At 38.1% G+C, this 27,470-nt stretch overlaps 1 protein-coding gene across 4 annotated transcripts in view; it reads right to left on the bottom strand.

Annotated features, from left to right (window-relative positions):
* LOC106084164 (protein shifted) overlaps window positions 1–21,727 on the bottom strand; it is a 38,829-nt gene extending 17,102 nt beyond the window's left edge. For 2 of the 4 annotated variants that reach the window (XM_059363214.1, XM_059363217.1), the window contains exons 1-2: window positions 21,067–21,727; window positions 32–480 (exon numbers count right to left, since the gene is read on the bottom strand). In XM_059363214.1, the coding sequence (XP_059219197.1) occupies window positions 32–480; window positions 21,067–21,071 (454 nt within the window). In that variant the 5' untranslated portion in view covers window positions 21,072–21,727. The remainder of the gene's footprint in view (window positions 1–31; window positions 481–21,066) is intronic. The other 2 variants (XM_059363215.1, XM_059363216.1) reach the window with 2 other exon arrangements.
* Between the last annotated feature and the right edge of the window lie 5,743 nt (window positions 21,728–27,470).

Below are 27,470 nucleotides of genomic sequence, written 5' to 3'. Positions count from 1 at the left end.
TGGAGAAGGAGACGTTGCCGTCATACTTTACCCGTTAGGATTTTCAATTGCTGTTCGTTGATCCACAACGAGATATTATCATCAGGTTGATAGTTTAAATTGCCATCCTCTTTTCTGCGCTCCCTACGATGACCGTGGCGTCCACGTTTACGACCATTTCCCCCCTCATTGTTGGCACCAACAGCATTGCGATGTCCTCCACCCGAGTCACCATGACGGTTTTTATTGTGGTGATGATGATGACGCTGATGATTGACTTTGTTATTGTTGTTGCGGGCATATGTCTCATAAGAGGAGCCCCGGCCAATGCTTCTGCTGTGATGGGGGCCAGCTTCGTTTATTTGTCCATCATGTTGGCGCGCCTCTATGCCATCAATCCACATGGAGTGCATAAATATTAGCAATAGATAAACAAACCATTTGGCTGGCGTTGGAATTCTTTTTTTATGACTGTCATACGATCGCTCCATCATCATAACTCTGAAAATGAGGAATTAGATTTCAATGATAAGTAACCGATTGGAAATTTTTTGTTTACAATCCCAGTGGTAATTACAAAGAACTTTGAAAATTCCAAGAATAGTCTAGAGATTGAGGGGGATTTCTAAACTACTTATATTTTTATGAATGTGGTTTCGGATTGCAAGTTTACTCTTTAACACAGGGATTCAAAATTTTTTAAGCGAAGCAAGGGTAAAACTAAAACAATGTAGGCCTTCTGTGATTTTAAAAATTTTAACATCTAAATATGAATAATAATGTACAACAGCAAATCACTGAGGGTTGGAAAATTTCAAATTAAGCTGAAGGTCTAGGTCAATGAAGCAAAATGAACAAATAATAAAAGGGCATTAAGTTCTGCCGGGCCGAACTTTGGATACCCACCACCTCGGGTATATACGGACATTGAGTGGTCCTCGGGTACCTATATGTAAATCCCATTTTGTCACAATCCGGTGAAAATTGGATAACTTAAGCACCCAAATTCGGCACGGACATTGAGTGCTCTAATATTTATTTCACTATTCGATTTTGTAGAACAAAATATTGGTCTTTTTGGCAGATAAATCCAATCATAAACCGATTTGAACTATATTAAAATCGGATATCGTGAGGCTCAGAAAATAAATAAAGCTTTTATGGGCTTCAGTCCCCTTATCAACAGATGGATCTATAAGGAAGCTATATCTAAATTTAGTTCAATCAGAACCATATTTAGATCAAATGTTGGGAGGTCTAAACCTACTCACTGTTTAAAATTTCAGCGAAATCGGGTAATAAATAAAGTTTTTATTGGCTTCGGACCCCTTATCGGCATATCGGTCTATATGGCAGCTATATCTAAATATAGTCCGATCTGAACCATATTTAGGTCGGGTGTCAGGAGGCTAAAAGTAACTCACTGTTTCAAATTTTAGCGAAATCAGTAAAAAAATAAAGCTTTTATGGGCTTCAGACCTCTATCGGCAAATCGGTCTATATGTCAGCTAAATATAATCCGATCTGTACTATATATGGGTACGATGTTGGGAGGCTTAAAACTGCGCACCATTCCAAATTTCAGCGAAATCGGATAAAAAATAAAAATATCGGGTAATAAATAAAGCTTTTATGGCCTTCAGACCATTTATCGGGAGTTCGGTCTATACGACAGCTATATCTAAATATGGACCGATCTAATCCATATTTAGGTCAGATGTCGGGAGGTTTAAAATAACACTCTGTTGCAAATTTCAGTGAAATCGGGTAATTAATGAAGCTTTTATGGGCTTTACATCCTTTATCGGGAGATCGGCCTAAATGGCAGCTATATCTAAATATGGACCGATATAATACATATTTAGGTCAGATGTCGGAAGGCTTAAAATAACACACTGTTGCAAATTTCAGCGAAATCGGGTAATAAATAAAGTTTTATGGTCTTTAGACTCTTTATCGGAAGATCGGTCTATATGGTAGCTATACCTAAATATAGTCCGATCTGAACCATATTTGGATCAGTTGTCGGAAAGCCTTAGACTACTCATTGTCTCAAATTTCAGCAAAATCGGATGACAATAATAAATAAAGTTTTATGGGCATAAGACCCTTTATCGGAAAATCGGTCTATATAGCAGCTATATCCAAATATGGTCGGATTTGGCCCGACCATCGTGCATCAAAAAGACGTATCTGTGCCAAATTTCAGCTCAATATCTCAATTTTTGAAGGCTCTAGAGTGATTACAGCAGACGGACGGACAGACACACGGACATCGTTCAATCGTCTTAGAATTATACGACGATCCGAAATATATATACTTTGTAGGGTCGGAAATTGGTATTTCGATGTGTTGCAAACGGAATGACTAAATGAATATACCCCCTATCCTACGGCAGTGGGTATAAAAAAGAAGGATTTGGGGTTTTAGAGTCAAAATTCTTATTATATTTTATGTGCAGTGTAGCTAATACGAAGCTATGTAATTTTTATTATATCCTCCACCATAGTAGGGGGGTTATACTTATACCGTTTTTCCGTTTGTAACACATCGAAAAACTGATCTGAGAACCAAAAAAGTGTATATAGACTTAGACGTCTTGACATTCTAGACCGATTAAGCCATGACCACGCGTCTGACCGACCTTCTGTCTGTCGAAAGGTTGGTATTCTAAATGGGCCTATTGGTCCATATATTTCATACAGTTGATTTTTCTTTAAAAAATAGCGTTTTTCTTCGAATTTGAAATAAAATTTCAGTTAACATAAATTGCTACGATGAGGCAAAATTTCTTTGTTAAAAATCACACCAAAAACAAATCAAAAATTTAAATTTTTGGTTTTCTAATGGGATTTATTTCCAAACGTTTTGAAAATAACCCCACTGCTTTTTTCACACACACATATATGGTTTAGCGATTATTCGTTGAAAATGGGTGATATAGGTTAATGTTTTTATTGGGTTGCCCAAAAAGTAATTGCGGATTTTTCACATAGTCGGCGTTGACAAATTTTTTCAACGGCTTGTGATTCTGTAATTGCATTCTTTCTTCTGTCAGTTATCAGCTGTTATTTTTAGCTTGCTTTAGAAAAAGTGTAAAAAAGTATATTTGATTAAAGTTCATTCTAAGTTTTATTAAAAATGCATTTACTTTCTTTTAAAAAATCCGCAATTACTTTTTGGGCAACCCAATATATAGCTACCATATAAACCGATCTTGGGTCTTGACTTCTTGAGCCACTAGAGGCCGCAATTCTTATCTGATTTGGCTGAAATTTTGCACGAGGTGTTTTGTTCTGACTTTCAACAACTGTGCTAAGTATGGTTCAAGTCGGACCATAACCTGATATAGCTGCCATATAAACCGATCTGGGATCTTGACTTCTTGAGCCTCTAGAGGGAGCAATTATTTTCCGATTTAGCTGAAATTTTGTACAACGGCTTCTCCTATGACCTTTTACATACATGTTAAATATGGTTTGAATCGGTCCATAGGCTGATACAGTTCCATATAAACCGATCTCCCGATTTTATTTCTTGTGCTCCTTTAGGGCGCAACTCTTATCTGAATTGGCTGAAATTTTTCACAATGACTTCTACTATGGTATCCAATTTACAATGATGGTCCGAATACGACCATTACTTCATATAGCTCCAATAGCCTGGCAGTTCTTATGCATTATCTTTTATTTGCCTAAAAAGAGATACCGGGCAAAGAACTTGAGAAATACAAACCCTGGTGAGGGGTATATAAGATTCGGCCCAGCCGAACTTAGCACGCTTTTACTTGTTCTGTTTACTTACATCCTTAAATGTGTTAAAGATTAGCTATTGACAAATTCACTTCAAATTTGACTTCGTGGAGTGCACATCTTATGGATAAAAAGATGTGCAATTGTGATGTGAATTAGTCATACATCACTTCCAAAACAACAAATCTGTACGAGAATTCGCAAAATGTGTGGAACTAAGTCCTCCAGTAATTCAATGCATCATTCAAAGATTTGTTAGAGAAAATGGAATCGAAAATAAGGGAAGAAATCCTCAAAATAAAAAAGTCATGGACGAGGGATTATCCGTAAAATAAAAGCCAACCCAAGATTGTCAGCTCCAAAACTAGCTTTTGAGATTCTGGAGAGTTTTGGTAAACCATGTAGTGCGGAAACCGCTAGAAGTTCTTCGTGGGCTTGACTTAAACGCCGAGTAGCACGAAAAAACAGTCATAAGTAAGAAGAATATGCAATGCCGGTATGCCTTTGCCAAAGAATACAAAAATAAGACTGTAGACTTCTGGAACACCGTAATTTTTTATAGATGAGTCTAAATTAAGTATACATAGATCGGACGGCATGTCTTACGTTTGGCAAAAACCTAACATAGAGCTGAACAAAGAAAATCGTATACCCAGATAAAACATGACGGTGGCAGTGCATGTGGGCAGTTGATGTATGGAATTTGATTTTTATTGATGAGTAAATGGACAAAAATATGTATTGGGTTGCCCAAAAAGTAATTGCGGATTTTTCATATAGTCGGCGTTGACAAATTTTTTCACAGCTTGTGACTCTGTAATTGCATTCTTTCTTCTGTCAGTTATCAGCTGTTACTTTTGGCTTGCTTTAGAAAAAAAAAAATGTAAAAAAAGTATATTTGATTAAAGTTAATCTTAATTTTTTTTATAAATGCATTTACTTTCTATTAAAAAATCCGCAATTACTTTTTGGGCAACCCAATATCTTGACATTTGCTGCAACCTTCTGAAAAACTTGGAATACGGGATTGCTTTCGTTTCTACCAGGATAATGACCCTAAGCATAATTCTGGAATTGTTGAAACTTGGCTTATATGGAGTTGTGAAACCACCTCCGCAATTATCGGATATGATCGTGATCAATAATTTGTGGGCTATTTTGGACCAAAATTTTCGTAAACATAGAATATCTAATGGAAGGGATTTGAAGGAGACGCTTCAGTAGGAATGGAATAAAATAACTTCAGAAATTACCAAAAAAAATCGTGAATAGAAAAAAAATTCAATTAAAAGTACACTGTACGAGATAAGCTGTGACTTCAAATTTGTATGAATTTTAATTTATGTGAAGTTTTAACGTTGTTACTGAAATTAATATTTATACCCTGCACCACCACTGTGGTACGGGGTATTATAGATTTGTGCATTTGTTTGCAACGCTAAAAAGGAAAAGAGCTAGACGCATTGATAGGTATACCGATCGACTCAGAATCACTTTCTGATTCGATTTAGCCATGTCCATCTGTCCGTCTGTGAGTCCATGTATTCTTGTAATCAAGGTGCAGGTCGTATTTGTTGTCCGATTGTCACGAACTTTTGCACATGTCACTTTCTTGACCCAAGGACAAACGTAATCGATTCAGATTTAGATATAGCTCCCATATATATCTTTCATCCGATATGAATTTTTAAGGCTGTAGAAACCACAATTTTCGTCCGATCTATGGGTTACCCAAAAAGTAATTGCGGATTTTTCATATAGTCGGCGTTGACAAATTTTTTCACAGCTTGTGACTCTGTAATTGCATTCTTTCTTCTGTCAGTTATCAGCTGTAACTTTTAGCTTGCTTTAGAAAAAAAGTGTAAAAAGAGTATATTTGATTAAAGTTCATTCTAAGTTTTATTAAAAATGCATTTACTTTCTTTTAAAAAATCCGCAATTACTTTTTGGGCAACCCAAAAAAAGGTATTTTAGGGTGTACCGTAGCATACCTTTGATGTCTGTTAAATGTCTAGAATATTTTGTTTTGCTCGGATCAATAGTTTAAAAGTTGTAAACTTCTTTCCTTATTACTCATGATCTTCTCTCTGCACAGAGGCTAGCGTGGGGCCGAACGGACTCAAAAGGTTTTAGATATTTTCGAATTGCGCCCACTTATCAAATAGTGGCCCCTCATTAGGTCATAAACATGTAACTGAAGCACTCCTAAAATCCAAATCGCATAAATCCCTGTTCAGTAACAAAAGTGGCAATGCCATTCAAGCGTGGAAATGCAGACACCGATAACTTTTTGGTTAAAAAAAAAGAAAGAAAAAAAAACAAAACACTCGTGGGGAAAAACAAAACTAAAGATGGTTAAGCAGCTAAATAAGCGAGTTAAACATGGCCTAAAATGACAGCAGCAAAAGCCACAGCAACAACATTGGCGGCTGACAGCAGCAGGAAACGTTTTGTGCTGAGTCGCTGTTAAGCATGGGCTTGGGCTAGGCTATCTCGCCCGGACTGGCTGGATTGCGGTGCTGTTGTCCCAGTGTTCTTTGGTGGAACGGGTGTCAAAGTTGTTGTTGACTTTTTTAGCCTCCTCCTGCCTTTTTTTTTTTTTGTTTTGGTCTGGTTGCCTTTTTCCATAGTTGTTGTTGGTTTGGTGTTCTTTCTGTATTTGTTGTACACTTTGGAAACGTGTTCAAGTGGCCAACAACAGGTAGTAGTAGTAGTAAGGTAGGTAGGCAGCAGAAGCAATATCTGCAGCACTAGCAACCGGCAACAGCATCAGACCACTGGTCATCATGGTGATCATGATCAGCAATAACAACAACAACAACCAAATTGACATCAGATAGCAGCTCGTGTTTTTTTTTGCCTCTTTGGAAATCCATATCTGGGAATGGGAAGCGATACTTGTTACTACTGAAGCATTACCATTACCATTGGATAGCTGGATGGATAGATGGATGGATGAATGTGTCTGAAAACTCATTGTTAATGAGATTGTTGTTTTTGTTATTATGGTTATTATTGTTGGTGGTGTTGTCATTCTTGCACCATCAGCAAGCACCACCACCATAACCACTTGCGTGAGAGTTAAAAAGGTAGTAAGTAAGTCGCCGTTTATGGTTCTTAGTTACCCATTTGCCCATAGCCTTGTGCGTATGTGTGGAAATTAACACATCTTCCTTTTTTATGACCCCATACACAAAACTACACAGCATACCCTACCCTACCTTACCCTATCCCAACTTATACACTACCTAAAGGCATCAATTGTCTGCATTTTGTTGCATAACATCTGGAAATTGATTTTCAATTGCATGGCTAGAAGAATGAATGAATGACCTCTAAAAAAACTCAACTTCATCACCGGAAATGCCCACGGAAAGGGATTAATGACACACACAAGTGTTCCTGCCAAGTGATCTTTCATTTGAAGTCTTCATTATGGAAGGGAGACGGTGAAGTGAAAGTCAAGGACATGATTTTATGGTTGTTTTTATATGGCTTCCCATAGCCAAGAATGCATAGAATTGATGTATATGACCGAGGGTGAGATAATGACACGCTTATTGTTACCTAATAACTGTAAGGGACTTGCAATTTTTGAAAATACTCTCCAGAGGGAATTTAAATATGGATTGTCCTTGAGGGTGTTAAAAATGTTTTTAAAAGTAACTGGGACATAGGTTTGATAGTCGCCGCCCTAGGCCTCAAGGGAGTTCACCTGAAAATCTTTCGACGAATATTAAAATATGCTATGCGGCAGGATTCTCAACGCGGACTTGAGAGATAGTGAGATCAAAAGTCGACTGAAATCACATGGAAATCGAAGTCCCAATAGATCCCGATGGCGTGAGATTATTCGCATATGTGGAAAATATTTGCTACTACGATGGGCTACGAAAAATTAATTGAGAACTAACCCAAGGTAGACCGAGCTGGTACGTAACACTCGGAGATATTGGGTTGCCCAAAAAGTAATTGCGGATTTTTTAAAAGAAAGTAAATGCATTTTTAATAAAACTTAGAATGAACTTTAATCAAATATATAATTGCCATTTTGTTCCATAACCTTTTTAATATAATTGCCATTTTGTTCGATAACCTTTTGCCATTTTCCTGGCAAATTTAGTATTCCACGCTCATAGAACTTCTGGCCTTTATCTGCAAAAAACTGAACCAAGTGCGATTTTATAGCCTCATCATTGCCGAAAGTTTTACCATTTAAGGAGTTCTGCAAAGATCGAAATAAATGGTAGTCTGATGGTGCAAGGTCAGGGCTATATGGTGGATGCATCAAAAGTTCCCAGCCAAGCTCACTCAGTTTTTGGCGAGTGACCAAAGATGTGTGCGGTCTAGCGTTGTCCTGGTGGAATATGACACCTTTAGGATTGACCAATTATAGTCACTTCTCCTTGATGGCTGTATTCAATTTGTCCAATTGTTGACAGTAAACATCCGAATTCATCGTTTGGTTCCTTGGAAGCAGCTCAAAATATATCACACCCTTCCAATCCCACCAAACAGACTGCATAACCTTCTTTTGGTGGATATCAGCCTTTGAAGTGGTTTGAGCTGGTTCACCATGCTTGGACCATGATCGTTTTCGACTAACGTTGTTGTAAACAATCCATTTTTCATCTCGAGTTATGATTCGTTTTAAAAACGGATCGAATTCATTGCGTTTAAGGTGCATATCACAAGCGTTGATTCGGTTTGTTAAATGAATTTCTTTCAATACATGTGGTACCCATATTAAAATTGACGCCAAACAAACAAATGTAAACAAAATTTCGCGCACTTTATTTCTAAAGCAAGCTAAAAGTAACAGCTGGTAACTGACAGAAGAAAGAATCCAATTACAGAGTCACAAGCCGTTGAAAAAATTTTTCAACGCCGACTATATTACTACTATATTACCGACAATAACTTTTTGGGCAACCCAATATAATAGAAAAAAGTCTGGGGATGATAGTGTGGGTGATTTTTCAACAGAGATCTATGCCATTATTATATCCGCAAAGGACATATGGGGAAAGAATTTAACGCCTACGAAACCCATGGCTTATGTGGACAGCTCAAACCTTGGATTTCAGGACAGTACAGTCGAGGTGTTTGCCGGATTTTTTGGAATCCTTAATTGATCTCTCGGCTAATGGCAATGCGCTGACTTAGATTCCCGGCCATGATGGCATTCCGGGAGGGCTCGTCCATTCTTGGACGACCTGTCCCGATTTTGCATATGTGCTATTTGTCCAACTACTCGGCATGCTGAAGGAGGACAGATACGGCCACAGTTTCATACTGGATACTAAAGATGAGTAAATACCCGTAGCTTTTACAATAATAACACTTTCTCTTTAAAGGTCATTACCCATACCAATACACCTATTGCAGTTGAGGACTGATTTTGAGTTATTGATTTTCGTTCAAGGGTGTCTAACAATTCGACCCTAACCATAGGACACAGAATCTCTACTTGTTGTGTTTGTGTTTATTACTAATGAGTTGATTGCTGCTGCTGCTGCTGTTTTTGTGTTGTCGTCTTTTAATAGCACCAAGCAACACCAACGTTACCACCGGTAGCCACATCCACTTCTGGTGTTGATATTGTTGTTGTCATTGTTGTGAATGGACAAGAGGCAGGTGAAGCATTACAACAAACAGGGTAACAGACACCTACCTCCACATTTGTCTCATCCTTCCAAAGGTAAGATCACATGCTGATCCACTGGCAATTCAGTGTGCGTGCAATAGGGAAAACGACATTGAAAACGCTGTAAATGAATTTGAAACCTAACTAGGTTTTAATGTAACAATTTTTGTTTGTTATCGATATATTATGGGGGAATACTAATTTATTATTAATCGATTAGAAGGTTAAGGGAATAATGTATTACAATGGATGCTTTGTAATTCCTACTAAAAGACAACCATTCTGTACATCTAAGGAGTTAAGTCAATTAGTAGGAGGCCACCGTAGCGCGGAGGTTAGCATGTCCGCCTTTAACGCTAAACGCCTGGGTTCGAATCCTGGCGAGACCATCAGAAAAACAATTTTCAGCGGTGGTTTTCCCCTCCTAATGCTGGCAACATTTGTGAGGTACTATGCCATGTAAAACTTCTCTTCAAAGAGGTGTCGCACTGCGGCATGCTGTTCGGACTTGGCTATAAAAAGGAGACCCCTTATCATGGAGCTTAAACTTGAATCGGACTGCACTCATTGATATGTGAGAAGTTTGCCCCTGTTCCTTAGTGGAATGTTCATGGGTAAAATTTGCTATTTATATTGGGTTATGAACTGATTCAGACCATACTTGGCATGCATATGAAAAGTCATAATATATTGGGTTGCCCAAAAAGTAATTGCGGATTTTTTAAAAGAAAGTAAATGCATTTTTAATAAAACTTAGAATGAACTTTAATCAAATATACTTTTTTACACTTTTTTTCTAAAGCAAGCTAAAAGTTACAGCTGATAACTGACAGAAGAAAGAATGCAATTACAGAGTCACAAGCTGTGAAAAAATGTGTCAACGCCGACTATATGAAAAATCCGCAATTACTTTTTGGGCAACCAAATATGTAGGTGATTGTCCAAAATTAGCTTAATCGAATAAGAACATTTCATTTACAAAACGGTTAGGTGATAAGACCTACCGATCGCCGCGGAAACATCATGGGCATTTGTTATTTAAAGGCGCCAATAACTCGCCTTGCCGTATCGAACATCATAGGAACTCAGTATTGATGCAAGGGCTGGTGTCGCCCAATCTCTAACTGCGACTTTCCACACGATACCTCTGATAGACCGCGACTACAATCGCAGCTGCTCCGTATACAAAGCATCTCACTATCCGTACCCTGTGGATGCGACAGGTAGCTCTCAACTAAGTTTCTGGTGATGACGATGATAACACAAATATGGGCTCAGAATTCCAACCCGTGTGATATAGTTCCCATATGAATCAGTGACTCAATTTCAAGCGCAATTATAATCCTTTCTGGCTGCGGTTCGGTGATCTTTTATGACTTCCAACATCAATAATAAATTAAATGATTTTCCGAGGTTCCTTTTTGATTATCTAGAGAAAACGTTACTTACATTAAAACAAGCAAGAGCGTGCTAAGTTCGGCCGGGCCGAATCTTATATACCCTCCACCATGGATCGCGTTTATCGAGTTCTTTGCGCGGTATCTCTTTCTAGGCAAACAAAGAATAATGAATAAGAACTGTTATGCTATTCGAGCTATTGTATATCAAATTATAGTTCGATTCGGACCATGAATGAATTGAATGCTGAAAATTGTAGAAGTCATTGTGTAATATTTCGATCCATTCGGATAAGAATGAACCTAGTAGGGGCTCAAGAAGCAAAATAGGGAGATCAGTTTATACGGGACCTGTATCAAGCTAAAGATCGATTTATGTGGCAGCTATATTAGGTTATGTACCGATTTGCGCCATACTTAACACAGTTGTTGGAAGTCATAACAAAACACCTCATGCAAATTTCAGCCAAATCGGATGAGATCCAAGATCGGATTATATGGCAGCTATATCAGGTTATGAACGGATTTCAACCATACTTAGCACAGTTGGAAATGATCCAAAACACCACATGCAAAATTACAGCCAAATCAGAAAAGATTTGCGCCCTCTAGAGGCTCAAGAAGTCAAGACTCAAGATCGGTTTATATGGCAGCTATATCAAAACATGAACCGATTTGGCCCATTTACAATCTCAACCGACCTACACTTATAAAAAGTATTTGTGTAAAATTTCAAACGCCTAGCTTTACTCTTTCGAAAGTTGGCGTGCTTTCGACAGACAAACTGACGGACGGACTGACCTGGCTAGATCGACTTAAAATGTAATGACGGAAAGACGAAATTAGTATATCCCCATCCTATGGTGGAGGGTATAAAAAAGCACAGTTGAGGACATCATTTACTGTTTCTGCCCATAAATAGAACAGCCTGACAAATGCAATTCATGGTGGAGGGAATATAAGATTCAACCCAACAAATCTTAACAAACTTTTAATTGTTCCAAATAACTTTTTTTGTTTGTTTGTGAGAAACTATTTATTATGACTACTGGTTTTATTTAATAACATACTTTAGTGTTACCAGAAACAACTTTGTGTCACAGTTTAACTATTTTATTTAACTTACTGTGAAAACATCAACTTAAACAACTTGAGATTTGCTTAAGCTTTCACTTTCCCAATAAATATCAAAACTTTAAGCATTCATGTGACTCTAGGTTGACGCTTGGGCGTGGCACTTGAAATTTTGCGAGCTTTCTACAGACTGACGGACGGACATGACTAAATTAGAAGTTCAAGTATACAAACAAATACAAGTGTGATAAGTTCGGCCGGGCCGAATCTTACATACTCTCCACCATGGATTAAATTTGTCGAGTTCTTTTCCTGGTATCTCTGTTGTGCTGTTTCAGGCTATAGACCGATGCTATTTCAGGCTACAGACCGATTCAGACCATATTTGATACGTATGTTGAAGGTCATGAAAGAAGCCGTTGTTCGAAATTTCAGCCAAATTGGATAATAATTACGCCTTCTAGAGGCTCAAGAAGTCAAGATCCCAGATCGGTTTATATGACAGCTATATCTCAGGTTATGAACCAATTTAAACCATACTTAGCACATTTGTTGGAAGTCAGAACAAAACACGTCATGCTAAATTTCAGCTAAATCGGATAGTAATTGCGCTCTCTAGAGGCTCAAGAAGTCAAGACCCCAGATCGGTTATATCACAGCTATATCAGGTAATGAACCGATTTTCACCATACTTAGCACAGTTGTTGGAAGTCATACCGAATCACGTCATGCCAAATTTCAGCCAAATCGGATAAGAATTGCGCCCTCTAGGGGCTCAAGAAGTCAATATCCAAGATCGGTTTATATGGCAGCTATATCAAAACATGGACCGATTTGCCCCCCTATCCTATGGTGGAGGGTATACTAATGGCAATACGGTGAAAAATTTTTAAGGGCCCAAAAACACTCATCAAGCTATTGTCAAAATCGTAATCTACTATAAATACTTAGAAGAATTTCACATGAAATCATGGAATTAAAACTTAAATCAAAGTTCGTCGTTTTTTTTTTTTATTTAACTCCAGAAATTTGGTTTTGATTTTTGACCCATGGTTTTCTATGACAGAACTTCTTAGAATTTGTCGTATGATCAAATCTGAACTATATTTGAATCAGATAACGAGGGGTTCAATACAACACACTGTTTCAAATTTCAGCGATATTGTTCAATAAATGCGGCTTCTGTGTTCCAGATACCCCATTGCGAAAAATCGGTCTATATAACAGCTATATCCAAATATAGTCCGATTTTGCCCATTCAATAATTTAACCTGAGTATTTTGAAAAAAAAAAAAATACTGATCTGTACCAAATTTTTAATTTCCCAATTTTCGAGGCCTGTAGTGTGGTTATAACTGACGGATGGATAGATATGTGTTTTGAACCGGGTAAGTACCCAATGCTTGGGTATTTGTTGGGGAAATACCCAATAACTACCTTTTTTGGGTATTTACAATTTTGGGGATATCTTGGGTATAAAAATATTTTCCAAACAATTTTTGATGATTTCGTATTCTTTGTATATAAACCTGACCTTCTGATCTCATAAAACCGGAATTTAGTTATATGTAGCCGCTATATAGACCGATTTCCAGACTTAAAGTATTGAGACAATAAATAGCTTACTTTTCATCCGATTTCGATGAAATTTATCACAGTGAGTTCTGCCAGACCCTTACTCATTTCTGTGACGTGTGTACCAGATCGGACTATATTTGAATATAGCTATTTCAGCCAAATCGGATCGATTTATATGGCAGCTATACAAGGTTATGGACCGAATTGAACCGTACTTAGCACAGTAGTTGGAAGTCATAACGAAACACTTCATGAAAAATTTCAAGCAAATCGGATAATAATTGCACGGCTAGCTTTACTCCTTCGAAAGTTAGCGTGCTTTAGACGGACGGACTGACATCGCTAGATCGACTTAACATGTCATAACGATCAAGAATATAAATACATACTTAGACGAATTTTTGGAGGAGTTACAAACAGAATGACAAAGTTAGTATACCCCAATACTATGATGGAGGGTATAAAAAGGATTACAAATACATCCGAGCACGGCCGAACTTTATGTGTTTTTGCTTAGGTTAGCTATACAAGATTCAGCACGGCCAAATATGAGGCCTTTTATATGTGTTTGTTTTCCTAGTTTCCAACACTCATAGAAAAAAATGTGCTGAACATAGCGAACACTGTCTGCTGAGTATTAGTAATTAATTTTGCTGATATTATAACAGTAGTTCTGCTATTACAGCAGTAGTACTGCAATTTCAGAGTAGCAGGCCTACTGCTGAAAAGTCTGTTGTTTGCTGAATATGACTACTGCTTAATTGTGAAGGGGATGCTAGAAGAAAAAATAGAACACATATGAAATGTGTATGTTTGTCCTCTGTCCTCCCCTCTGAATGTATACTTTCCATAACCATATTTCTTTAACTTTAGATACAAAAGGCCATGCCAGTCATATGCACATTAGTAGAGCAATAACAAAAATTGACAGCTAGCTCAGCCACATTTCGAAATGAATCTGGTAGCTTCTTTCCAGTTATATTCCACAAATAAAATCATCTCTAAAATTTTCTAAAAAATCCCTAAAGTAATCAAAACAAGTAACAGGAAACCATAAAAAAGTAGCTTTTCCCATCTTCTTCTGGTTTCCCATCTGGTTTCCCATCTTCAGCAGACAAAAACTGCTGTTTTAGCAAACATTTTTGCTGTTTTGAATAACAAATTTGGTTGAGTGAATGACAGCTTTAACCTTTTAACTCCTGACACTAGATTCCTTTGACACTAATGCCATGTCTACATTGACTCGTTTTGCTTATGCTGTTTTGAAAAACTTCTCAACCGTTCAAGATGTTTTGCAAATTTCATTTCATTTCAACACTTCAACACAAATTTCAAGATGCATTATAGTTAAGATTTATTGTATCTTGCTTCTGCTGCAAAATGTTGTTTGTTTAATAATTTTTTAGGACGAAATTTGATTTTTTTAACCTTTTGACACTATTCAGGGCTGTGTTTATTTGACACAATTTAGGCATTTATTTGGGCTTACATGCTTTGAATGACTCGTTTTTGTGGCAAACGAGTCGTTTTTCCCTTATAAACTGTAAAGGAAAAGCGGCTCGTTTTCGGCGCATTATAAACGAAAAACAAGTCGTTTGCCCAAAACAGTTTTGATCTGAACATAGAATAAAACGCTTTCAAGTAATCTCTAAGAAATTTGAGAAAAAATCCTTTTTTTTGATATTTGAGCTTTAAAACATTTTTAAGCAAATTTTCCATCAAATATGACCCTATTGACGGGTATATTTTTTAACTAGTTTCTTCCATTTAACGCCAATGGAAATTTGATTAGAAACCTGTTTCCTAACTCGAGCTACAATTATTCTAAGACAGCTCTATTCTTGGTTATTCTTCTACCCGTTCGTCTCCCATTAATGGGTTAAAAGCATATTGATATTGATTTCCTTCTATCTACCAAACTAAAAAAAAATATTCAATTTGGCATCCCTATATCGCTGCATACATACATATGAGTGCCAAGCGACAGATATATACATACATAGTAAGTGGTTGTCTGTCCAGTCCGCTTTTCTGTCTGTCTTCATTGCCGGCCGGTTGAAACCAAGACAACGATGGACGATAAAGTTACACGTTTTCGATCGATAACCAGCCCAAATTAAATTGAACACCATTTACCCCTTGCTCCCTCCCCCTCCGCAACCACATTCTCTCCGCTCTCATTGTGTAAATAATATTGGCAGTCAGTGTTTTTTTATCTCGGGGCAGCATAGTGTCTGCAAATTGCTCCAAAAACAAACGGCAAAGCACTTTAAATTATTGTCATTTCTCATTTAGAGAAGAGACAAAGGCGCAACAACGAATTGAAGATGATAGCAGTCAGGCAGGCAAGTCAAAGACGACACCGTGTCTCGCTTGCCGTCTTCCAATAAAAAAGCTATTATGACTTCTTTTTTGCCAATTGGTTGTTGGGCGATGTGTGGATACAGACAACAAGTGGGATAAAAGTGGTCAAAAAGCAGAGTAAGAGATTGGGAGGATGGGAGAGGAGATGGGAACCACATTGTTGCCAATATGAATATGGTTTTTAAGGCCTGATTTCATTATATCAAAATTGAGGGCATTGATTTGGTTTTTGAAAAAGTATTAATTTAATGAAGAAGGTATACTAATATTGATCTGATGCCTTAAACTCTTTATATTTCTTTACCGCCATGATATTCTAAGTAGAATTTGCGAGGTCCATCCTTCGGTATTCGAAAACACACAACATTTTCAACGTGTTGAAAAAATACGCTTAAAATATTGGTATGAAACGGTTGACGCTTATAAGGAGCCGAATTGATCCAATTTGATTTCTTAAGTGTCCGGGAACTTTTAGGAACTTTGTCTGTGTAAAATAGTGGGTCAAAACTTCTTTTAAGCCAAAAATGTTTTGCAAATGAAGCTTTGCAAATGAAAATATGACTCCTTTTTATTGCTTATCGCTCTTGTCACTTCCATATAGGAGATAGTGTGAGCGTGCATGCTCCTTGTTTACGACAAAAGAAATTTGTTTGTCTAAAATTTCGTTGACGGTAGCTTTTTGCGTGCAGCTTTAAAGTTGTCTCTAAAACGCCGAAATGGTTTTACCATGTATGCAGGGTTTGAGTATCGTTTTGTCTCCATATCATTTAATCAGTTTGTGGTAAGACGTTTCCCTTAGTATCGACCCTAATTCGCATTACTAAGCGCAAAAAAATACAACGTTTGGAATGTCTTTACGACAAACAAATCTGTTTTATTGGGGGAGTACTAACTGTGCAACATTTCCTCCACCTTTGGACGTTAGTCGTGAATCTGTCAATTTTGACGTTAAAGTCATTTCGGTTATGGTAAACATTTAAGGAAATTCGTTTGTGGAAATTCGTCCAAAACTTCCTTTAAGCCAAAAATAGTTGGTTTACAGCAAAAGACCAGTTGTTACACTAAACGATGATTTTTTTGGTTTATTCTATATCTTGTGTCTCTTCAATTTGGCAGAGAGAAAAGCTAAAAACACTATATTCAGTTTTTTTCTTCATTGCCCGATAGTCAGTTGGCAAGCAGTCAGCATTGGGAGGTTCACGATCGTCCCGATCAAAGGTCCCAACGTTTTTCGTAAAAGAAGTTTACTTGTCAAAAAGTTTGTTTATGGCTAATAAATTATTTTTTAATACCCACCCCCTAGATATATACATTTAGTCATTCCGTTTGCAACATATCGAAATATCCTTTTACGACCTTACAAAGTATATATACTTCGAATCGTCATAAAATTCTAAGGCGATTTAACGATATCCGTGTGTCTGTTCCTCCATGTGTTGTAATCACTCTACAGCCTTCGAAAATTGAGATATTGAGCTAAAATTTGACACAGATACGCAGGTAAAGAATGGGCCCAATCAGACCATATTTGGATTCAGCTGCCATATAGATCGATCTGCCGATTTAAGGTCTGAAGTCCATAAAAGCTGCATTTGAATGAAATTTTAAACATTGAGTTGTTGTAAGCCATCCGAGATCCGATCTAAATATGGTTCAGATCGGAATACAATTAGATACAGCTGTCATATAGACCGATTTAGGATCTGAAACCTAGAAAAGCTGCATTTATTATCCGATTTCGTTGAAATTGTAAACAGTGAGTTGTTGTAAGCCTGCAGCGATCCGATCCAAACATGGTTCAGATCGGACTATATTTAGATATAGCTGCCATATAGACCGATTTGGCGATTTAGGTTCTGAAATCCATAAAAGCTGAGCTGTCTTAAGCCTTCCGTCATTCGACCCAAATATGGTTCAGATCGGACTATATTTAGATAAAGCTGTCATCTAGACCGATTTGAGAGCGGGTAGAGATATCTCTTTGAACTTGTTAGAGCTGAGGTGTCAAGGCCCTAGGTTATCCGGGAGCTTTTGGCGGGTCATTAAAGTTGGTCACCTCGGTATTTTGAAAAATTGTTCGAGTTGGCATAACTTCATTTATGGTCTGATTTTGCATAAGTGAGTTCGTAGTGTTATGTGTCCTATTGTGATATCGAAAGCTTTCTGACCTCTTTCTTACATCCTTTACCTCGCCTTCTCATGATCCGGATGTCCACATAGTTCCACTAATCCACACTGTTATATACGCGTTCCACGCCAACACACTTAACTCGGACTGCGTCGACCCAAAAGGCTTGGATTAACCAAGTTTATTGACCGCAGTCCCGCAAAATCGTCTCCTCTTTCATTCCTTACTCCGCTATGGCCCGACACCAAAAAAAATGCGGATCCTGTCATTCTTCTTCTTACACTTCAGGACTGTTCGTGGCCGCGGTGGCCAGTTTACTGTCCGTAAAAATGTTCACACTCGACGTCCTCGCGTAAACACAACACCACCTCAAACATACCGTAATTGCCGGGTCTCCGCCTATAGGTTCGTATTTTGGTCAGACAGTCGAAAACAGATCTCAGTCCCTGAGTTTTCAATGTAGACCCCAGGCTTACTTTGTCCTCTAGCTTTAATCCATCTATGCAGCATGAATTTCCGGATGGCAATACCAGAATTCCGTCAATCCAAGACTGTGCCACTGATCGTCGCTTCGATTTTACCATGATGGTATGACCAGCTCCTATTCTTCATTCATTCTTCCATCGCCCGAAGACTCATTGCCGCAGTGGCTGCGGCACCAGTGCCCTGGTGGTTGTGGTTCTCATCGCCGCCAAGGCAACATGATCTCTGAACCTGTCGCATTACGAATATCCTTACGTTGCACTTTTTCTCCATCGCAGTCAACCAAACTATTGAAGCGTAGGTAAGAATCGGTCCAATCATGCACCTGGCTCTTCAAGTGGACCCTCCGAAGATTCAGGCCTCATTTCAAGTCTACGGCCCATCTACATAGTGTTCAACATCTATCCAAAATCAGTTTCCTATCCAACTTCGTCTTCCCCGTGAACAGGTCTATGGGTTAACATTCAGACCCCTGGTTCCATAGTTTTGGTAGAAAGGACGTAAGGCTTTTAGGTCTCTAGGCATTAGGTGTCGCATAGCTTGCCTTGCCTGACTTGGGTATAAATTTCACCCATCCCTCCTGCCAGGCTTTCGGAGTATATGCAAGACCTAGGCACGCTGTGAAAAAAGTAGCCAGATGGGCTGGCAGTAGCGTCGGAAATATTCCATCAGGTCCGGGTAACTTATATGGTTGGAAGCTCCTCAAGGCTTTCTATACCATAAATCCTGTTATGATAAGCGTTCGATGAACCTTATTATTCCAAGATTCCGGTGTCTTCATGAGTGCTGACGTATCCTGTAGAAAATGCGTGGACTATATAGACCGATCTCTTAATTTAAGGTATAAGGCCCGTAGAGCCGAATTTATTGCCCGATTTTGCAGAAATTTCCCACAGTGAGTTGTCTTAAGACCCTCAAGATCCGATTCGAATTTGGTTTAGACCGGACAATATCTTGATATAGCCCCCATATAAACCGATCTCCCGAGTTAAGGTCTTAGACCCATAGAAGCCGCATTTATTGCCCGATTTCTCTGAAATTTGGCACATTGAGTTGTCTTAGGATTCTCAAAATCGGTATCGAATATGGTTCCCGATTTAAGATCTTAGGCCCCAAGAAGCCGCATTTGATTCGGCACAGAGAGTTGTCTTAGAACCCCCCACATCGTTATCAAATATGGTCTAGATCGGGCAATATCTTCATAAAGCCCCCATTTAGACTCGGAGGCTACCTTAGCGCATGTCCGTAAATGACGCTGAACGTCCTGGCGGGAACATCAGAAAAAAGTTCCGCGGTGGTTATCCCCTTCCATTGCTGCCGAATTTTGTGAAGTACTGTACCATTTGGTAAAGAAGCCACGTAAAAACTTCCCAATAAAGAGGTGTCGCACTGCGGCACGCCGTTTGGACTCAGCTACAAAAAGGAGGCCACTTGTCATTGAAATTAAACTTGAATCGGACAGCACTCATTGCGAAAATGTTGTCCCTGTTCCTTAATTGAATGTGCATGGGCAAATTTTTATTTGCATAGACCGATCTCCCGACTTAGGGTCTAAGGCCCAATGAAGCCCCATTTATTACCCGATTTCGCTCACAGTGAGTATTCGTAGAACCGTCGACATCTGTATCGAATAGTGTTTAGAGCGGATAATATATTCATATAGCCTCCATATAGACAGACCTCCCACTTGTAGACCCATAGAAGCCCCTTTTATTGTCCGATTTTGCCGAAATTTTAGCCCCTCTTTACCCGTTCGAAACATGTTTCAGATTGATCTATATTTGGATAAAGTTGCCATATTAACCGATATCCAGATTTAGGGTCTAAGGCCCATGAAAGGTACATTTATTACCCGATTTCGATAAAATTTAGCACTGTGAGGTGTGTTAGGCGCATCGTTGTCCGTGCGAGTATTTTCAGATCGAACCATATTTGGATATTGCTGACAAATACATTTAACGATCTCCCGATTCAAGGTGTTTCACCCATAAATTACCCGAGTATGCTGAAAATTAGACAACTGGTGTGGATTTTGTATTGTTTTTTATTTTTTTGCAACTGAATTTATTTTGCCAAATTTAGCCAAATGGCAACTCTGGCGAGGAATAAAGTGTGATGACTTGGTCGAAGCAGGCAGACAAAGAAACACACTCAACCAGCCAGCCAGCCATCCATCTATCCCCACTTAACTACTGTCAGACAAATGGGCGCAGACGCACAGACACAGGCTAAACAATAAACCGGCAAAAACGTGAGAAGGATCAACGAAGAAGACAAGAGCCAAGGGAATCGCTTGATGCATACATACAAAGCGCTGGCAGCTCACTTAGCCCCTTTTTGCTTGGTGCTCCAATTTCCGTTTTGTGGTGGGGGCTATCAACGTTAAAGATCAATCACTCTTACACTCACACACACACACAGGCAGATACTCGTACATCATACGTTCAATGGGCCCCTATATGTGTGAGTTTCTGCCAATTAACAAATGAGCCTCGTTTTGAATTGATTTGTATTGTTTTTTCATTGTTGTTGTCGTTCTTGGCGTTGGTTTTTTTTTTTTTTTTTGGTTGGACTCTACTCACACTTCACCACTCAAGATGGGCAGGCAGTTGTAACTAATTTGAATGTCTACAAACAGATGTAAAATGCTAAACAAAACACACCTCATTAACTCTTTTTATTACCCTATTAACGAGCCAGCTCGCCAGCTCTAAGCACCAGCACAGCACCTTCAGCAGCAGCCAAGCCGAGTCGAGCCAGGTGACTCTCTGTTAGCTCCCCGATATGAGGACAGACGAGATGGCCGGTGACAACGATGGTGTTAATGACGATCTTGATGATAGGTGTTGCTGGTGGATGGCTCTGGACGATGGCGATTATGATGTCGCAGAGGATAAAGAAGCTGATATGATGACGATGTTACACCTTTTGGATGAGAAATTTCCAGTTGAAACGCAAAAAACACTCTTGTGATTCTTTCACTTGGGATTTACGCACAAATTATAGACACACAGATAAAACACTTCCATTTGCACTAAACCACTAATATGTCACTTTATTGCAGATCCTCAACTTGGTCAAGACGTTGTGAGCACAATATTCTCTCTTAATAAGGAACACCATAAAATACTAAACATCTGGATCTGCGGATCTGGACTTTTTGTGGTGTTAGCCAATTTTTCTTTTTCTTATTTTTGCTGTCTTTGACCAAGAGTTGCGACCAGAAGAGCGTAACAGCCTACCAGCGTTGGTGGGTTGGGTTGGTTGGTTAGTTGCGATCGCGTAACACTTGCTCAAATCGAACTTAAAATGATACTGATTCGAATCGCGCCAGCCAGCCAATGCCGAAACCAATGATCGGCTGATTGCTTCAATCTTTGGTTTGGTGTGCAACAGGGATGATAAATGAGTTTGGCGAAATGGTATTGAAAACAAGTTAAAATGTGCTCTTTGTGGCCAAAAGGTACTACTTTTTACTATATAAGGCTGTTACTTTCTCTCATAACTTAAACAAATTGGTTCATTTCGCTCGTATATGATGTTAAAGTACTTTGGCCTTGAAAATTCCTCTAAAGAACACTGGGAATACTTCTCCCGTGTCTATGAGTGGAGTCTAATTGAAGTTTTTGACTCATTGATAAGGGACGTTCTTGCTATGGTCGAGTCGAAAATTTGACCATAACCCATATAGACAGAAAATTAGGAAATTTTACCCATTTAGGGCACAAAGAGCGTATTTTTTATTATATTGCTCTCTTTTCTATAGATCCCCATAGACTCCGATTTCGTATAGTTTATATAAGCCAAATCTACGCATGTTCCAAGTATTTTTTTTACACAAATCAATTTGTTAAATTGCCTTTTTGTGGTTTTACTTGTTCTAGTGATTGGCAAATGCCACATCACTCCAGTTAAACATCTATCCTCTGTTGGAATTTCTAGGTTTATATCATTCAAGGTACTCAGGAAAAAACTTTTATAATATTACTACGATTTTTGTTACTCTTTCCTTTCTTGAGTCTTCGAATACATATAATGAAAATTATTTGATTTCGAAAAAGAATCAAATGATTCGCTTTGGCTGACTTACTTTTGATGTTTAAAAAGTACAAAAAAAAAACAAAGTATTAAGATTACCATCACTGGTGTGCAACTTTGTTCGCAGCATGTTGTAAGGTTTGAAGATGACACTTGTTGTAGGGTTTGCAGTTGGAGAATTAATGCAGGGGTTTCAAACCCAGAAACATGAAGGAATCATGAAATACTATAGGTCAGGGATGGAAAAGAGAAATTTTGATATTGTACTAAGCAGGTATTATTTGGAGCGAAAAAGTACTTTTAGTTTTGCATAAAGATCATTCCATGAAGGAACAGCGGGGATACTTTTGCCATATCAATCAGTGCTGTCCGATAAAAATTTAATTAAATTTTCATTTCCAAGTCCAATTTGCTTTCCACAGAGCGATACCACTTAGGGCGGTACTATGTTCGTGTTTCACAGTTGAAAACTCTTAGTTTTCACGATTACTTTCTGAAATACTAATATAATCATGCCTTCATTGATTGTTTTTAAGTTCTTCTTTAAGGCATTTGCGTAAAAAGGTTTTTATTTGAGCTCATACATTTTTTTATACAGAGTTTGACTGATTTACGCATAAGTTGAAGAACAGAATACCAACCCTTAAGGTGAGAAGTTTACACGGCTGATTACTTAAGGTAAATAACTCACAAGTGTCGCCAGCACTAGGAGGCGATAACCCCGTCGAAAATTTTTCTGAAGATCTCAGCGGTATTCAAACCTAGGCGTTCAGCGTCATAGGCCGACATGCTAACTCTGAGCTACGGTTGCCCCGAGTATTCGAGTGCCGAAATCAAAAATAATTTTCTACCTCACCGATTTTTTGGTACGTTTCTTCATCTTAAATACAAAAACACGTTTTAAATTGGAAGGGAAAATAGTACTTTACTACTTTCGGAGTACTTTAGGTAGATAATTTCAATGGGAATTTCGATTTTATTTAATTCGTCTAGAGGCTTTAGAAGTCAAATAAATATAAACCGGTATTGCCCATTTACATTTCCAAACGACCTGCATAACACGAGTTTGACAGACGCAAGGATATGACTTGTGCTTGAAAAAGATACCAAATCGGTCGCGGTGCTGCTACTTGGGTAAAAAAAGACGGAACAAAATACTATTGAAAAGACTTTTCCATCCCTGCCATAGGTCCTTAGTTTGGTATTCTGTATGGGAGTTTTTTAATATTTTGATATGAAATGATGATAAACGGCCATAAACGTAAAGAAGTAAAAACGTGGATACCCATCACTATTGATATAATAATCATGCCACTACCAAATCCATACATAGTTATGTATATCTAAAAAGAGGCTGGCCTGGATCATTTTTGATTCAGGTACCGAGAACTCTTTTACAAGGCACAGTTCTAGCGAAATCAGGCAATAAAACCGTTTTTTATGGGATTAAGCTCTAAATTGGAAGATCGGTCTATATAGCAGTTACACATGTGGACAGAAAAATAGGTGTACGTTTTATTTTATCTAACAAATTTTTAAAAATCACTAGTATCAAGCACATAATAAGCTTTTGCATCTGGCAATGTTTTTTTAAAATGAACAAGTCTAAAGGCCAAGCCGAACTTGGGATACCCTGGATACACCTGGGATATATACGTAAACCATCTTTCACCATAATCCGGTGAAAATGCCTAATTTATGCCCCAACAGCAGCTTTATCGAAATATGATCCGCCTTGGACCAAATTCGGTACGGGCATTGAGTGTTGTAATAAGTACAAGCCATTGTTAAATTTTGTAGAACAAAATATTGGTTTTTTTGGTAGCTATATCCAAAAATAGACCGATCTGAATAATATACGACACGGATGTCGAAAACCCTAACATGAATGGGATTATAAATGTCTCTTTTATGGGGCCAAGGCTTTAAATCGAGCGAACGGTCTATATGGCAGCTATATCCAAATCTGAATCGATCCAAATTGAAGGAGGATATCGAAGGCTCTAACACAACTCGCTGTCCCAAATTTTTGCGACATCGAACAATAAATGCGCCTTTTATGGGCCCTAAACCTTAAATCGAGAGATCGGTCTATATGGCAGCTATACTCAAATCTCGACCGATCTGGGCCGAATTGCCGGAAGATGTTGAGGAGCCTAGCACAACTCGCTGTCCCAATTTTTGGCGACATCGGACAATAAATGCGTCTTTTATGGGCCCAAAACCTTAAACCGAGATATTGGTATATATGGAAGCTATATCCAAATCTGAATCGTTCTGGTCCAAAGTGAAGAATGATGTCGAAAGGTCTAACACAACTCACTGTGCCAAATTTTGGCATTTATTTGGTTGAACAATAAATGCGCCTTTTATGGGCCCAAAACCTTAAATCGAGAGATCGGTCTATATGGCAGCTATATCCAAATATGGACCGGCCTGGGTCAAATTGAAGAAGGATGTCGAAGGGCCTAACAAGACTCACTGTCCCAAATTTTGGCAAAATCGAACTGTAAGTGCGCCTTAAAGAAGAGGTTAAACTTTGCTTTGGCTCATAAAACATGGTGCGGACCAGAAGGAGTAAAAAAGTGGCGATATATCCTTTGGACCGACGAAGTAAAAGTCAATTTGTTTGGTAATGAGAAAGGAATGTTCGTCGTCCAAAAAGGAAAGAATTTCATATCAGATTTATTAAAAAAACGGTTTTACATTAAATGCCATGGTATGGGACACTTTTTCCTGGGAGGGAATAGATCCGATACATCTTATTTAAAACTCAATGGCTAGATTTGTTTACAAGAATTTTTTGGAGACACTTATACCACGCTTTTTGAATATTCCGGTAAGGTTATTTCATTCATGCCTAAAAGAATTGAAGCTTTTATTAAAAAAAAGGGTAGATATACCGGTATTAAATGCCTTTGATGTTTGATGTTTATTCAAAGAATTAACACGCAAGTTCAAATTACTGTATTATTTTTAAGTTTTTCATATACACCTATTTTACGGTCCACACTAAAATCGATCAATTTCCTAAATATGCGTTATTTAATTTTTTAGTCCTATCTTAACTCCAAACTAATTTTTAAATACACAAAATATGTTTACTTTATAAATAAATATCAAATAGAAAACCCAAAAATGTAAAAACCATACACTCGTTAAAAAAAAAAAAAAAAAAAAAAAAACAATTAACACCTATTTTTTGTCCAAATGTGTATATCTAAATATAGTTTGATCTAGATCATATTCTCCTCGGAAGACGGGAGCCGTAATACAAGTCACTATGTCAAATTCCAGCGAAATCGCATAATAAATGCGTCTTTTAAGGAATTAGACACTATGTCGGCAAATCGGTCTATATGTCGGTTATTTCTTAATATCGTCCGATCTGAACCATATTTGAGTCGGATGTCGGGAGAATTAAATATACTCACTGATTCAAATTTCAGCGAAATCGGGTAATAAATGCAGCTTTTATGGGTTTCAGAACCTTAATCGGCATATCGGTCTACATGACAGCTATATACAAATATGGTCCGTTTAAAAATTTAACCTGCGTACGTATATGTGCCAAATTTCAGCTCGATATCTCAATTCAGGATGGCTGTAGCGTGATTACAACAGACGGACGGACTGACACACGGACATCGTTAAATCGTCTTATAATTTAACGATTATCCGAAATATATAATTTGTAGGATCAATGTGTTGCAAACGGAATGACAATGAAAATACCCCTTTCTTTATATACCCTCTATCCTATGGTGGTGGGTATAATGATACTGATTCGAATTGCGCCAGCCTATGCCGAAACCAATGATCGGTAGATTGCTTCAATCTTAGTTTGGTGTGCAACTTTGTTCGCAGCATGTTGTAAGGTTTGAAGGTGGTACTTGTTTTAGGGTTTACAATTCAAGAATAAAATAGGGTTTACAATTTTTGTGCAATAAACTCCAAATAAAAAACCTCAAAACGTGTTTTATAAACATTTACATGTTTACCCCCACCATGGGGCAACTTTGCTGTCAAATGGACATAGCTAGACATAAAAGCGATGCACAGTGTTGCCAAATTGAAAAATCTTGGAAATAAGACTGGAACTTTTGAATGAATAGAGATATGTACACGAAACTTTGCATTGTCAATGTTGAGGTGTTTTTCAATACGTATGCAATATTTGGGGACCCTATTGAGTCAAGGGACCATGGAGCTTGAAATATGGTCACCTCGAGCATGTCAAATTTTGAATTTGCTATGTCACCATATTGGTCGTTTCGGATAAAACTTGGCATTGATGTTATAAGTTATAACGTAGGTTTTTGGGCCAAATTTCAGTCAAATCAGGTGAAAATTTGAGCGTCTAAGGGCTGAAGAATTCAAATCCGGTGATCGGTTTATATGGGGGCTATATTTGTTTATAGACCGATTCGGATCTTACTGGCATGGATATTGCAAGTCATAACACAAGTCTATGTTACAAATTTCAGCCACATAGGATGAAAATTGAGGCTTACAGGGGCTCAAGAAGTCAAATCCGGAAATCGGTTTATATGGAGGCTCCATCCATCCCCAACGACCTACATCAATAAGAAGTATCTGTGCAAAATTTCAAACGGCTAGCTTTACGCGTTCGACCGCTATCGTGATTTCAACAGACGGACGGACAGACATAGCTAGATCGACTCAGAATATCAAGACGATCGAGAATACAAATACTTTAGGGGTCGCAGATCAATATTTCGAGGTGTTACAAACGTAATGACTAGATTAGTATACCTCCATCCTATGGTGGTGATTATAATGATACTGATTCGAATCCCGCCAGCCAGCCAATGTCGAAATCAATGATCGGCTGATTGCTTCAATCTTTGGTTTGGTGTGCAACAGGGATGATAAATGAGCTTGGCGAAATGGTATTGAAAACAAGTTAAAAGGTACATTTTGTGGCCCAAAGGTACCATTTTTGACTATATACGACCTTTACTTCCTCTCAAATAAATTCGTTAATTTCGCTCGTACATAATGTTAG

Source organism: Stomoxys calcitrans, chromosome 2 (genome assembly GCF_963082655.1).
Source record: "Stomoxys calcitrans chromosome 2, idStoCalc2.1, whole genome shotgun sequence".
Classification (NCBI taxonomy): domain Eukaryota; kingdom Metazoa; phylum Arthropoda; class Insecta; order Diptera; family Muscidae; genus Stomoxys; species Stomoxys calcitrans.
The sequence above is the reverse complement of the archived record's forward strand: the minus strand, read 5'-3'. Positions and strand labels throughout refer to the sequence as shown.